The following is a 14,755-nucleotide window of genomic DNA, read 5'->3' as shown; positions in this document are numbered from 1 at the left end:
GATAATCCCTTTAAATGAAGTGTAGGTTTCCGTTAGCACTTACCTTGCACAAAATGTTTACACTGGAGTTTGTGAGCTGCAATCTAAACTCTAATCCCATTTTCTCCTCAAGCGTCCATTAAAAATCACTCACACTAAACATGTTCTAAAAATAGTTTTAACTGAAGAAGATGGTTGTGTTTTAATGGCTGGAGGCTTAGCTGGTGCCTGCGTGCTCAGGGCTGCTGTCATTTACTTATGAGATTTATTCCCTAATGATATATACAGTATAGCACAGTAAAAATAGCAAACTGGTGAATGTAATGATGGTACCTGATAAACAATAGGAGACAAGTGGGGTTTAGAAGTAATCAGGTCAGATAAAGTTAACAGCATTTAAGGCTACAAATCTTCAAGTATCTTCTGGTGTGAGAAGGTCACCAATGTAATCAGAGCCCCTCTGACCCAGCTGTTGAGCTCCATTTGAAGTATTAAAGTTATATTACAGTGGTGAGAGCGGGAGAAAGGACTTCTGCTAAAAACACCTGGTGCGATAACCCAAGTTTGCTAACTTTGTAAAGTATCAAAAGTATGCCTCCAAAGTTGAAAACAACCCTCTGAAATTGGGTCCTTTTGGAGAAACTTTTATTCCAGTCGATCTCGACTCTCTGTCTCCAAAACAAAGCCTGCTGGCCGGAAAGCTCAGAATGATTCTGACAGTTACTCGACTTGCGAAGTGAAAGTAAGGAGGCTGCTGCGGCTGTGCTTCCTACAATTCAGAAACATATTAAAAATTAAGTTGTTTTTATCCTTCACAGATTTAGAGAAGGTCATCGCGCTTGTATCTTATCTTGTTTAACTGTACGAGTTGCCCACGCATCTGCAGCTTGGTCAGGAGGACTTTTTTTCTGCTGGAAAACTGAGTGCTAAATATTCAGAAGTAGACCTGGCACACACAAATGTAAATGTACCATTCCTCAGATGAAAAGTCACTTTGTTTTTGCTTTTTTCATTTCTTTTTAAGCTCATACTACCAGGATTGGGAATGTTGGTTGCAATTTAAACTTTTGGGAATGATGCTAGCAGCACACATTTCTTCTCTCTTAAGTAATCTCTGTCCATCAAATACTGAATTGCCACCTAGGCAGTTGCCCCAGGATGCTACTTCAGCCTCCAACCCCCCCACGTTTGCAGCGTGTCACTTGGGTTTCAGTAACTGACCAGTTGCTAAATCCCTCCCCACATGGCTACAACAGCTGTCGTGTAACTATTAGATTTCTTCACATGGTGAAGCTGTGTTCACTGTATGAAGCCTTGTTTTGTTTTAACAAAGAATACAGTAAAAGTTTAAAAAATGATTACATTTCCTCTTTTTTCTGCGCTAAAATTCACCTTCAGCAGTTAAAATAGTAAGCTAACAAGCTTGCTAGCTTAGCAATAAAAATGCAATTACATGTGTCATTTTATATGATCTATCCTTTAAAAGAAGCCAGTTGGAAATAATAAAAATCTACCAGAAAAACCATTCAAACCAATTCTTGGCAGTAACATGAGCTATATTGATATATTAGCCAATAAACATGTTTGCTTATTGCATTTCTTCTATTGGTCACATGCAACAAAAGATGCAGAAGTACTTTTTGAGCTTTCTCAGACCGGAGTCCAAGTACCAAATTTGTTTTTTGCAGACCATTGTGTTTCTAAGACGTGGCCTCCACCAGTTTTGATTGGCTATAATGGACAAAATATTGTAAACATTAAAAGTACAATAAATAGTTTACTCCTGCGAGCCTTGGTCTATGTTTTTTTCTCAAGATTGGTGAAAATTGTGCCACCTGTGAACTGGATCCTAATAATATACCATCCTATAGTGCTGTAATCTCATTGTGATCCAAGTAACACGATAACATACCATCCTATAGTGCTATAATCTCATTGTGGTCCAAGTAACACAATGACCCATCATCTTTCAAAAACATTTTTTCCCTGTCCACTTCCACGTTCTTTGGCAGAATGTGAAATTTCCAGCTTTTTCTCGTCTAAAATGAAAGAAAAAAATGGAGAAAAGTTAGCACAATAGTAGCACGGCATAGAAGTTTATTGATTTCTGGCATCTTGTTACAGTAGATAATAATTTCTTTATATATTTTACATTGTTCTCGATAGTTTTTATTTCTTCCATAAATAGTGGCTTAACAGTGACCCAAAGACTAAAACAGAATCAGTTCTAGTTCTGACAAAAATATTGTTAATGATTTCATAGTTAAAGAATACAAAACCATAACATTTTGAATATACAATTTGTCATGATGTTAGCCAAGCACAGTCCATCCAACAGTGTTTTGTAAATGCTTTAAGATGTGTTTCAAGAACACGATTGCACTGCAAGATCATCGGCTTGAACGAAACCCCGGATTATGCCTCTTATTCTTGCCTCGTCTGGTGTATGTCTCCATAATACATGAGATACAAATTGCACTATATTCCATGTGAATCACCAGGCAACAGAAACACTTCACTTTGAGTACATCTCTTACTTTGGGGATGTGTGTTGTGTCGTATCTAGGACCCCGTGCTACACGTTATACTTGTCAAACAGCTGTTGAAGTCCCCGAGAGACCAAACAGCCACTTTAACTTGTCAAATGGCTCGAGACATCGTGAACAGCGTTTATCCATAATTACTTTCAGTCCATTCTTGTCTGGGTAATTCTGTGTATCCCTGAGCCACAACATTTTTTTTTTTAAAATAGCTTTCAAAACCTCTTGATGGCTGTTTCCATAATGGCTCCATCATCTCATTTGTATATGCACTTTTGATGGCATAATAGACACCAATTATTGGCAATGTCTCTAAACATGAAAACAAGGAAAAGACAAAAAAAGAGCAATGCAGGTAAACGTATTGCCATCTCTCTTTTACATTCATGAATGTTATTGTTTGTTTGTTTTTTGCCAAAGTTAAATGAAAAGGCATGAAAACGCCATTTTTTTGACTAAGCTCATTCGTCATCTACGAGGCAGAAGGGACAGTGCAAACCAAAACCAAAATGAGTCACGGCTTGCTGGGAAACCAGTGAAACCAGTCGCACATTATTGCATGCACACGCTGCCTATTGAGCTACAGCATTATAATCTAACATCTTAAGCACTCTGCATTTATCTGACTTCAATCTACTTTAGAAACAGTCCGTAGATTGATGTGATATGTAGAAATGTACAGTTTTTGTTCTCTTTATAAGGCATGCCATTGTGATTCCTTTCTCAGCAGGTCACAGCGTCTGTGTCACAGCTGGAGTTGCTGATAATGCTGCAATCCTCTGTAAGTGTCCCCGGACAGTTTCAGAAGGCCACGGGTCGCCTTTGCACAGCAAAGCAAACAGTCAAGCGAGGCTCTTCACACCGGAGGGAGGGTTTCACTTTATTATACACCTGCAGCTTCTTCACATGGGTTCAAATAATAGTCGATAAGATTTGGAGCCTGCGAAATGAAGTTAGCTACACAGAGAACACAGCGAGGGAAATTCAGGTTTGTAAATGAGTGGAAAAGATTTGTTGTCGCCCAAATTAAATCAGCTCGAAAAACAGAGGGAACGTGCTTCTTCTGAAGACGGGATTCAAAGCATTAAACTGCGAGTGATATTCTCGGCTCTGAAACTTTAGTTATATTTGCCCACACACACTTTTGCAATAAGCACCCGCAAGTTGCAAGTGGGAAATTTTGGCTCCCATCTTTGGTCTGGGGGAAAAAAACACACACACCAAAAAAAAACCAGGGCCAATATTGATTTTTTATTTAACATCTGCAATTTTTTGCAGTTTTCTGAGCCCATACTGAGGATTCACAAGCAGTTTGGGTTTCTCCAATTCAGCTGGCAAAGGTTCATACTAACATCTTCTATCTCAGACTTCTAATACTGTCTTTTGTGATATAAATGTCGTCTTTCTGCGTGAAAGAGCTGACCGTAAAATATAAAATATGTATGGTGTGCAGCGCAGCCACCATTTGAATGAAGCTGGTATTTTTATTAAGCACAAGCTGCACATACACAAAAAAATACATTCATTTAACCATCTGTTGTGTGACACTAACTTTGGTTCATAGAAGACATCTTAAGTTTGTTAGAAATCATAGGATGGTGTTTTGATATGTGTGCGTGTGTGTTCCTGGTTACTGAACACAGTACACAGTGAAACATATCAAACACTCTCACCTTAACACAATTAAAGCTAAAGTGCAGAGGCTTTGTTACAACAACAACAACAACAGGCATACAGTAAGTGACTCCTAAACACGCACTAATCAAATGACTTAAAGAGCCTTTCGCCTACCTGAATAAAAGATGTTTTGCTGCCACCTGGTGGTCACAGTGATAAATTATTTGAGCCTGGATTTACACCCAAGTGTGGAACTTTGTTTGCACCACCGTTTTTTTTGTTTGTTTTTTTTTAATTCTTTTGTTTTTTGCATAAGTCATCTGTAAGGAAAAAAAAATCTGGTTCTTATCTCAAAACTGTAACATGCTTAAACTTCTTAGAAAATAACTCTGAGATAAAAAGCTGAAATTCTGACTTACAGATGCCAAAAAACCCTTTTTTCAGTGGCAGAAACAAGCTTCCATACTAAAGACATTTTCATTATGAGAAAAACAACAGATGCATGCCTACTGCACAACACATAATACTTAAATTGGACCACATTACAGCCACCATGTTCTACTTAAAATATCACTTCATTGGCCTCTTTAGTCGCCCTCTTTTAACTCTGACATACATTTTATGATAAATGTTTTCAATCGCCATCTAAACATACACACGAAGCAAACTCACTAGTTAATTAAAACAAAAAAAAAAGTTCAAACTCTTTTAGAAAAAAAAGACTAACCCCACATGGAGTTGTACTGACATCAGTTACCGTGACAAGGAGTCACCTGAATTGGCGCATTTTATCAAATTCACACTGCGCACAGTACTCAGTAGCTACCTTGAGTTCTGTTTCAATATTACATTTACTAACATCTAGTTTTAAGGCAATCAGATATGGCTATGCTTATAGCACAGGAGTCACTGTTTGTGCATGCTCATGCATCTGTCTCTTTTTTTGGATGGAGACGAGTACGCGTGTCAAACTACTGCACTGTGAAATTCTCTCATGATTTACTGCACGTGTTATAGGTTTTTTTTGCCGGGAATCGCTTGACTAATAAATGATTGTGTATTCAGAGTGTGTCCGGAAGTGCTAAAAAACCCCAAACAAACAAAAATACAAACACAGTAGCTGGTATGTAGAGAAAAATGGTGCTGTTGCACTTATCCTTACTCACTCATGGGAGCTCAGACTGTGCATTAAACGGCAGATGATGACATCAGTTTAAGTTTAAGTTCAATTCTAGTGAAGAGGAGGCAGTGCAGTTTTCTTGTCACACTCTTTTTTCTTTTTCTTCTTTTTTTTTTGGGCAAAAACCCTCCATATTGAAGTGCCACTCTGACACTCTGTTGCCTTGTAAGAAAAACATCTATTTGTGGAGTCATTTCTTTGTTTTTCTGTGTGTGGAAATAGTTTCAGTAGCATAAAGCTGCCTTGCTACTGCCAAAAAAGAATATGCCTCCTGGACATTTAGGGTCAAACGTAGATGCCTTCAGGGTTGAGGGTGGACGAGACGGCGCTCTGAAGAGCACGAAGGTCACTGGGTAAGAGACGGGAGGAGCCGAGTCGTTTCAGGGAACCGCACTCCGTCTCTGCAGCACACAAAAAAAGAGAAGGTCATTTAGCTGTGAAGGGTATGAACATCACTGATATATGATTCTGATCTGACATCCCACAAGTGATTAAGTATCAACTTTAAGTAAAATGACTTCTTTTACAAATGGGAAAAAAACTATAGCATTCTATGTGACAGCAACCCAGAAAGAGGAAGATGCAAAGAAAAGAAGACGACGATGCTAAGGAGCAGCCAAAAGAAATAAAGAAGACAAAGAGAATGGAGAAAGTTTATGTAAAAAAATGATGTGATTAAAATAAAAGCAGAGGATTTTTCTTAGGCTTTATATTGAGAATTCCATTGCTGGTCCATGTAATGGAGCAGTCCTGCCTCACGTAGTCTAACAGGTCATTCTCAGTATGACCATAAGGTGGCACTGTGTCCATACACATCTAAAAGCAATACAGTATGTAGAATGCCTCAGCTGCAATCAGCATTTACAGTAAACTAAATGCTTTCAAGAAGGTGGTGATCTTGTAGAGTTTCTGTCAGTGTGTACGTGTATTTATACCGCTGCTGATGTCTTCTGACGGTTCAGCCGGCAGCACAGTGACCTTGGTACCAGTCTGCTGAATGAACTGCTGTAGGTTGACCTGTCGAAGCTCTTTTGTCAGCTGCTCCAGCTCCTGCTCTTTCTCCTATAAAGGAAAAAAACACCAGGATAATAAAATGAACTGTATGCCTAGTCTGATAAAAGTACTGCACATGAACAAATCCACAGCTTACCAAAGCTTTCGAGTGCAGGAAGTTACTCTAATGGAGGTGAATTTATTAGGTCAAAATGAAAAAAAGATTCATGTTCTGCTCAGGATCTCTCCAGAGTCATAGTGTAGTTGAGCCAGCCAAAGAAAAGTATCAGCTCACAGATGATTACACAACTCCAGGCAGGGGATTGCGTACTTATTCAGGCCCCTCTCTAATCAGGCAAAGAATGCTGCTAATTCCCTCCCTCCCATTCCCTTCTCGTTACCTCACGCTTCCCACATCTTACTGGACTTCACCCTACTTCATACTAGGATGCATGCAGGCAAAGATCCATCGCACATCGCTGCGAGGCAGAGATAAGGCTTTGCTTCACTGCCCACAACTTAATGAGCTTAGATTTCTATGGTTCCACCTGTGTGCTGAGGACTAAATTTTTAAACCAGCGTCAGCGGAGCCAAAGTTTTCCGACTTCTTAATAAGATTTTTTAAAACACTTTCTTGAAATCTGAATTCTTCAGCCTCTTCCAAAGTTAATGGGAACACAATATTTTTTAGCAAAATGCCAGGATGGGCCTCTAAAATAAACAACTAAACAGTTGAGCTGACCTGTAATCTCTTGCCTGACTGGCTGAGCGAGCGTTCCAATGCCCTGCAGCTGTTCTCCAGCCGTGCTGTTTGTTGGCTCTGCATTTCCAACTCTGCCCTCACTTTCTCCAGCTGGGCTTGTACCTGAAAGCCAGAGTGGAAGGGAAGTCAGGAAGCCAGCGCTCATCGCAATTTTCCAGGAGAAATATGCAAAAGAAACTCAACCATGTAGGAAGACTTTTTCATGCTTTGACATGTTTTGAACTTGAATAAAAAGTTTTTTAGCTCTGCAAAACTATTCATCCAAGTTTAGAACACGTGTCTGTTTAAAAAAAACATTTTTCTCAACACAACTTTATTTAAATAGCATCAAAACACAGCAGCAGTTGCCTCAATGTGCTTTATATTGTAAGGTAAAGACAATAATACAGGACAAAGATATGGTGTGGAAGAAAGACCGATTAATAAAAACTAATGACTAAATGCAAAGTGGTGTATTAAAACATAGTAAGTGACAAAGGTGACAGAAGAAGAAACACTCAGTGCATCATGGGAATCCCCCAGCAGGCTAGACCAACTGCACCATAAGTAAGAGAGGATTCAGGGTCGCCTGATCCAACCCTATATGCTTTATCAAAAAGTTTCAGAGTGACATTTGAGAGTGAAGTGCTCTGTTGGAGTGATACGGTACTATCAGGTCATTAAGATAAGATAGGGCCTGATTATTCAAGACCTGTATGTGAGGAGCAGGGTTTTAAATTCGATTCTGGATTTAACTGGGAGCCAGTAAAGGGGAGCCAATATAGGAGAAATATGCTCTCTCTTTCTAGTCCCCGCGTCAGTACTCTGACTGAAGCATTTTTCGATCAGCTGAAGACTTTTCAGAGAGTTTTTAAGACATCCTGATAATAACAATAATCCAGCCTAGAAGTAATAAATGCATGAACTAGTTTTGAAGGAAATATCCTGGTAAAAAAACACAGCATGAGTCCTCACAGTGTTACTGGAGGCCAGGGTAATGCCATCCACAGTAAGTATCTGTTTATGTGATCGGTAGAATGTCCCAAATGTTAATTTTTCAATGACTGCACCTCTTCCTCGTTGACCCTTTGTTTCAGCTCAGCCTCCTGCTGCAGTCGCTCCTGCTCCACACCTGCCTCCATGCTCTGGAAAGTAAATAAAAATCTCATTTTTCCCAGCTTCCTTCTTCAGTTAAAGCAGCGTGTTTGTGTTTTACTGACATTTATAGATAAGAGGTTTAACTCGTAAAACCATTAAAACAGGATCTGGTGAAATCAGGCAGCTCGTGATGCTAAGTTCACCTGTATGCGAGCTAGATACTCCGAAAGCTTGGCTTCACAGTCGCGTACACGGCCCTGCAGCTCGGCTAGCTGTTGCCGCAGCTGCCACTCGCTCTCCTGCTCTATCTGCAACTCGTTCTGCCAGAATTCCTCCTCCTCCATCTCGGCGTCATTCCTCCTCACCTGCTGCTCTAAAAGCAGCAGCTCTTCCTCCAAGTTTCCTTCCTGTAAGGCATGGGATTAAAATATGATGTATGGATGTAAAAATAAAGATATTGGAAGACATGAAAGTTTAGGGTGCAGACGATCTGAAGATCAGCACATATGCAAAGTTTCTCTCAGTGACTGCACTGGCAGCTGTGGTTTTACTCACATCGCTGGCCTCGCCTGTGGCCTCCTCCCAGTCTCGCAGCTCAGCCTCGCAGCCCAGCAGGCGGCTTTCCAGGGCCTGGAGTTTGTTTCTCTGCAGCTGCACCAGTCGGCTCAGCTCTCTGGCCGGACTCCCAGGTACAGATGCTATTCCACCTCCTCCAACTCTGCTGAGGTTTAAACTCACACCGCGCTGCTGGGACTGTTTGACTAGATGCACAGACAAAAAGGGAAGACTAAGATTAAAAGAAGGAAACTGAACCATTGAAGCTAGCAAAGAAATGACTGGTAAGATCATGGCTAATATTTCAGCTATACACACCATCAGTATCTCTGCTTTTTCCAAATATTTCCCGCAGACCCTTGGCGCCTCCTGTGAAGGTCAAAGATTTGCGTTTGGGTTCCTTTCGTTTGATCGACCTGTCTGTCCCCGATGGGCGGAGCTTGGCCAGAGGTGGAAGGCTCTGGCGGTATAGACCTCGTTCTGGGACACGAGCCAGCCCTTCAGAGGTTGGCCGCTCGCTGACAGACGGGCCGGTCCGCTGGAGGATGAGCTGCACGTCACTGGCATACTGGCCCCACTTGTTCAGGGACACTACAGGGTTTTCATTTGGAGCCAGGTGGCGCTCTGTCTCCCGCCATTTCTCGATCAAAGTGTATCTGCCCGTCCGTCCTGGGACAAAACAAGAAGTAGTTGAAAGGTCCTGACATTTTATGACAGCTTTTCACAATCAGTGGAAGGGAATCCTACACAAAGGGTTTGTTTTTCTGTGCTCTTTTCATTGCAATGGACGGGGTTCTGCTGGAAGAAGGAGATGTGGTGTTAATTTACCCCTCCTTCCCTTGATGTTCGGCAGGTTTCAGTTGAGACAACCTTTATATGGTGCAAGCATTTAAAAAGTTTTCAATTTGTGGGTGAAAATTAAGTTTTACTTGCAAAGTATGTATAATGCATAATACTGGAAGTTTGCCCCACTCTTCTTTAATTTGAGTCAGTTCTGTCAGGGGCTGGGTGTGTGACCCAGTGCTTTCAGTTGGTTTTGATCACTTTTGTTATATTTTGAAGATCATGTGAAGTTTTGGATTATTATTATTATTATTATTATTATTAATTGGCTGTGAATTTTAGTCTGTTTCACCCTAACCTTCTGTTCTAGTTGTTATGTATTTCCTGTCTGCGTGTTTCATGTTGTCAAGTCTGTGTTGTCTACGTCTCACCATGTTTCCTGTTTTATTTTAAAAGTCTTGTGGTTCTTTGTTCGATGCATTTAGTTTAAATCTTCTCCTGTGACGTCGATATTTTCATTTGTGTCAGCTGTTTCCATATGTGTTTCCGCTTCCCCTGATCACCTCCTGTGTGTATTTAGTCTGTGCGTTTCACTCAGTCGTGGTTAAGTAGACTGTTTACCCTCCCACCATGTCAGTTCCTGAGTCAGCTCAGGTCGTGTTCATATCTCATGTTCTTGCTTCTTCATAGTTTTCTGCACGTTCCTGCTCCGAATCATATTTATGTTAGTTATGATAGTTTTGTCATAGTTATCATTGTTCAGTTTTCCCATTGTAGGTTTTAGTTTACGCCCTTTATTCTTTATCCATGTTCAACCAGCCTGTAATAAACTGCTCGCTTTTTGTTTAAAACTTCAGTTCCTCTCTTCAGTGTCTGCTTTTGGGTCTTCTTCCTCTCTTCTCATGGTCTGACAGTGCAAACCATGACAAGTTCAATGATGTTTGCATGCATTTGTTTATGCACCGCTTTCTTAAGGTCGTGCTACAGCATTTCAGTCACCTTGAGATCTGGACTTTGACTGGGTCATTGCAAGGCCTTGATTCTTTTCTTTTTCAGTCATTCTGTTTTAAATTAGCAGCAGATTTGCTGCTACACTCAGGATCATTGTCCTGAGGTATGACCCAGCCCAAGCTTTAGCTGTTGAATAGATGTCCTCACATTTCTCTAGAGTATTTTGATATACAGATGAGTTCACGCTCGAGTTGGTGATCTCATACACTTGATATGAGGTGTTTGGGTTTTCTCCAAACATGGAGCTGTGTATTATGGCCAAATATCTCCATTTTGGTCTCATCTGTCTAAGGGACAGAAGTTAAAAGTTACAGAAGTGGTTTTCTCTCGGCAGCCCTCCCAAACAAGCCTAGTTTGTTCTGTAACTTTCTAATTGTGCTGTCATGAATATTTCACATGCTAACCAAGGCCTGTGGAGTCTGAGATGTAGCTCTTAGGTTCTCGCAGCCTCTCTAAAAAAAATTGCATGGTCTGACCTTGGGGTGAATATCCTGGGATGTCCACTCCTGAGAACATTAGCATTATCCAAACGCATACCTTTATGCTCAGACCATCAAATTGCCAAATCTTTTGCTTTTAAATAAGTGCTCACACTTGCGATTAATCCGTTAATCAAGTGAATTTGATTAGTAGCACCTGGCTACTACTTGCTTAACTCTTGTGGAACCAATACAACTTTTCCACAAGACTATAAGAAAGTTTGGTGCAAACTTTCTTTTTGACATGACCACACTAGCTGTGATGTCCCCAAACTAACTTGTTTAAAGATGATAAAAAAAAAAGAAAATGTTGTCTAGTCTTTCTGCAAATTTAAGTGAACATCAGTTTTCATGTTGACAATTTCTTTTCTGAAGTAAAAACAATCACAGTGTTAACACATTATAAAAAAAAAAACCACTTTCAAATCTGGGTTCACATTACTTTAGAGGGAAAACTATTCACTTAAATTCCACAGTGAGTGATAAAGAGAGTCATTGATCTGTGCCCTCTTTAAATTTTTTACCAGATCACAGTTTTGACTTTGTCCGTGTCATCCCTCAGCTTTAAACATTTGCTCAGTAACATCAACAAGGGCTGAGAATGATTCAGCTCACAGATATCCATTAAACACCCTTCTGTATCTGGTTGTGCGCCCTGAGATGTTTCAAAAATCACGTTGCATGCTGTCAGAGTAAACACCCCGTGGAACCTGTGACAAAAATCAATCCAGCCTTGTAAAAATGATCAAAATAAAGTTCAATGTGTTTTTGCAAAAAACGACAGACGAAACAATGACAAAAGGCTTTTTCACAGCTCTCCCACAGGCTGCACCACTGGCAGATATAAAGGACTTTACCACGGTGTCTAATGCAGTGGGAAAATTCAAGTCAACAAACAGCGTTTGTGTTAGCCAAAGAACGGGGTTCAGTGGTTCAAGGCCTTTTGTGTGTGTCTCCTGTATTTGTATCTGTACACATAAAGATAAGAGAAAACACTGCCAACTGCACAGCCAACCCCCTTCTTCCACAGTAAGGGTCCTTATAAAAAGAGGTGCATTCATCACTACAGCCATTCAGACTTCAAAGCAGCTTGGCCAGGACAAAAGGCACAGGGAACACAAAGGACTGTGCCATAACTCTTCCTCTGCTGTCACTGTGAAAGACCCCCACATTTTAACTCTAACCACTGGGGCTACTGAAAAATCAAATATTGAATGTGTTCCTCTAAAAAATGTGTACACATGACTAAATGTCATGATGCCAGTCTTAAATTCACAAATGCAAACGAAGAGGCTGAGCCTGAACTTATTTCTCTGCAACTGTCAACAAAGGAAAGACTGCAGTATGACTCATCGTGTTTCACAGAGTCCCGTTATGGTGAAAATCTATTTGTGCCCTCTAGTCACTTTTCATTTTCAAGCCACTTATTTCCTCAAGTGTCTGCATGTATGCGGCCTGCCAAATACTGGATGCAACCCACATAACAGAACATCCCAGCATTGATTTATGCAGGACAAAATATAATTTGCACTGCTTTTCCTGGACTTAAGCAGTAACCAATATTATTTTACTTTCTAGAGACACAGGAAGTAACATAATGTTTCTAAGCATTTGCTACCTGTGAACAGGTTATGTTGTAGTGAGTAATTTGTAGCTTACCAATGGCTTGTGCCAAAGCGATGACCACTTCCTGGCATGTGGTGAACTCCGTGACCCCGCACACAATGCGCTGCACTCCGTCCACCCACACTTTTAGCTCCATGGCCTTCATTCCTCCACACCACAGGGAGCCGCTAGAGATTCTTTATTTTGCATCCTGGAGAGCGAAAAAATAAAAAGTTCGGTAAAATAAATCGTGTTTAACTGTTAAGCATCACTTAACCACTATTCACTCCTACACAAGACCCTTAAAGGTTCGATTATAAATATTTTTAGTGGTGGATCCAACCTGATATTACACGCAAAGTGTGTAATAGACAAACTTTGCTTCTCTTAGGTGTGAAATGGACGTGCATGCTTAAGTTGCAGTATATAAGCCAACACTACTGACCAAGGAAAGTATGAAGTACATTCCAGGCTCTTTCTATGCCAGGTAAGATGACGTTTCTTTAAAAGTTTGACTGTTTTAATGTTTCCTTTAAATAAATAAGTGTATGTGTGTGTGTAGGACTATTGTACAGCTTCACCTTATTAACTAGAGATAGTTTATCTGAATTTCAGGAGCAGGACCACACCCCAAACACTCCTCTTCCAGTTATACGTCTATAAATAACTACTTGTGCCACACACACACACACACACACACACACACACACACACACACACACACACACACACACACGTTCTGTTGACTCTTCTATGGAGGCATAAGTGGTCAAGAGATCGAATTATACTTATACGGACAAGCCAACCTTTTTCACACGATCATCTAAGATGGAAGCAAATCCCATCTTTGGCTTCAGCTAATGTGGCTAATTTAAAAACCTTTCACTTCTTTTCATTCCAGTTTTCAAAATGCCTTTTCTGCTTCCACAATCTGTTGTCACTGCTAATAAGTGTTGGGACTAACACGTTATTAAGTAACGCGTTACAGTAACTACGTTATTACTGTGGTAACGAGCACAGTAACTAGTTATTATGCCAAAACCGGGAACGCGCTACTCGTTACTGGGATTTAAATAGGCTCGTTACTCGTTACATCGTGTGGTGGCTATCGCGGAGCTTCCACAGATTCAATAACATTAGCAAGTGGTGGAGGCCAGCAGGTGGATGAAGGAAAAGGGAGGCAAGAGGACAGACCCGAAGCGGCCGCTGGTCCGAGTGTCAGGTGAACTGAACTTCAGGTAAGAAGTTATGACCTGCAGTCTCTCTGGGTCAGATATGAACCAAGTTTAGGTGGAGTTTATTTTCGTTGTGCTGACTTTTTCGTACTGCGTGCTAGCTAGCATGACAGAGTTTCTATACAGCTGGGTGGGTGCTATGTTACTGATGTTGAACTTTATTTTGTTCATAAGGTTAATTATTAGAGTTGCCAACCGTCCCGTAAAAAACGGAATCATCTCGTATTCAGAGAAAATATTACGCGTTTCGTATTGAGGTGAAAAGGAACAGTTTGTCCCGGACTTCAGCTACAATGACAAAGACACAAAGCTGGAGTTACTCTGTGTCTTTGCTGCACAGTTGCCTCTTCTTCTCTCATTCTCTCCTCTCCCTCTCCTGTTGCTACTTCAATCATGAAACTGATCAATGATCAGCTGATCGGCTTTTCTCTCTTGTTTATTTATCGCCCACTTTGCGCCAGAAAGAGGAAACCAGCGGATGTCGCGCTAAACAACAGCAGCACTTTTAAGCTTGATCAGCTGTTGTTAGAATTTATTTAATATTAATTTCTAGTATCAGCTGATGTTTGCTGGAGCCACAGCTGTAAACCTGCTGGTCATGATATCGGTTTGGTTATGTGGTGAGAGGGAAACATGAAGATGAAACCAGGAGATGTCCTTACTGAATCATCAGAGCTGTGATGGAGAAACAGGTTTACCTTTTAGGTGACATGAATGAGTTGAAGGGAAGTTATGAACTGTTTCTGAGAGACAAATAACACCAGGATCCTTTTCTAAGTAGCTGACAGCTGGTGACTGTGCAGGGGCGGGTCTAGCAAAGTGTTGCCAGGGGTCCATGTAGGGAATTAAAAGGGAAAGGGGGGCACAAGGAAATACTTTCTTATTCTCATTTAAAATGTCTCACTTTTAAAAAAATAATTATCTGAGTCTTACAACAA

General features: G+C 40.6%; 1 protein-coding gene across 2 annotated transcripts in view; it reads right to left on the bottom strand.

Annotated features, from left to right (window-relative positions):
• Positions 1–2,059: 2,059 nt before the first annotated feature.
• The window catches only part of rassf8b (Ras association domain family member 8b), a 36,783-nt gene continuing 24,087 nt past the window's right edge, over positions 2,060–14,755 (bottom strand). For both annotated transcript variants that reach the window (XM_040035568.1, XM_040035567.1), the window contains exons 2-9: positions 12,637–12,793; positions 9,023–9,373; positions 8,705–8,910; positions 8,353–8,556; positions 8,122–8,196; positions 7,052–7,174; positions 6,252–6,378; positions 2,060–5,717 (exon numbers count right to left, since the gene is read on the bottom strand). In XM_040035568.1, the coding sequence (XP_039891502.1) occupies positions 5,602–5,717; positions 6,252–6,378; positions 7,052–7,174; positions 8,122–8,196; positions 8,353–8,556; positions 8,705–8,910; positions 9,023–9,373; positions 12,637–12,748 (1,314 nt within the window). In that variant the 5' untranslated portion in view covers positions 12,749–12,793 and the 3' untranslated portion in view covers positions 2,060–5,601. The remainder of the gene's footprint in view (positions 5,718–6,251; positions 6,379–7,051; positions 7,175–8,121; positions 8,197–8,352; positions 8,557–8,704; positions 8,911–9,022; positions 9,374–12,636; positions 12,794–14,755) is intronic.

The sequence above is a fragment of the Simochromis diagramma genome, unplaced genomic scaffold, assembly GCF_900408965.1.
Source record: "Simochromis diagramma unplaced genomic scaffold, fSimDia1.1 OVJJ01000816.1, whole genome shotgun sequence".
In the NCBI taxonomy this organism is placed as follows: domain Eukaryota; kingdom Metazoa; phylum Chordata; class Actinopteri; order Cichliformes; family Cichlidae; genus Simochromis; species Simochromis diagramma.
The sequence above is the reverse complement of the archived record's forward strand: the minus strand, read 5'-3'. Positions and strand labels throughout refer to the sequence as shown.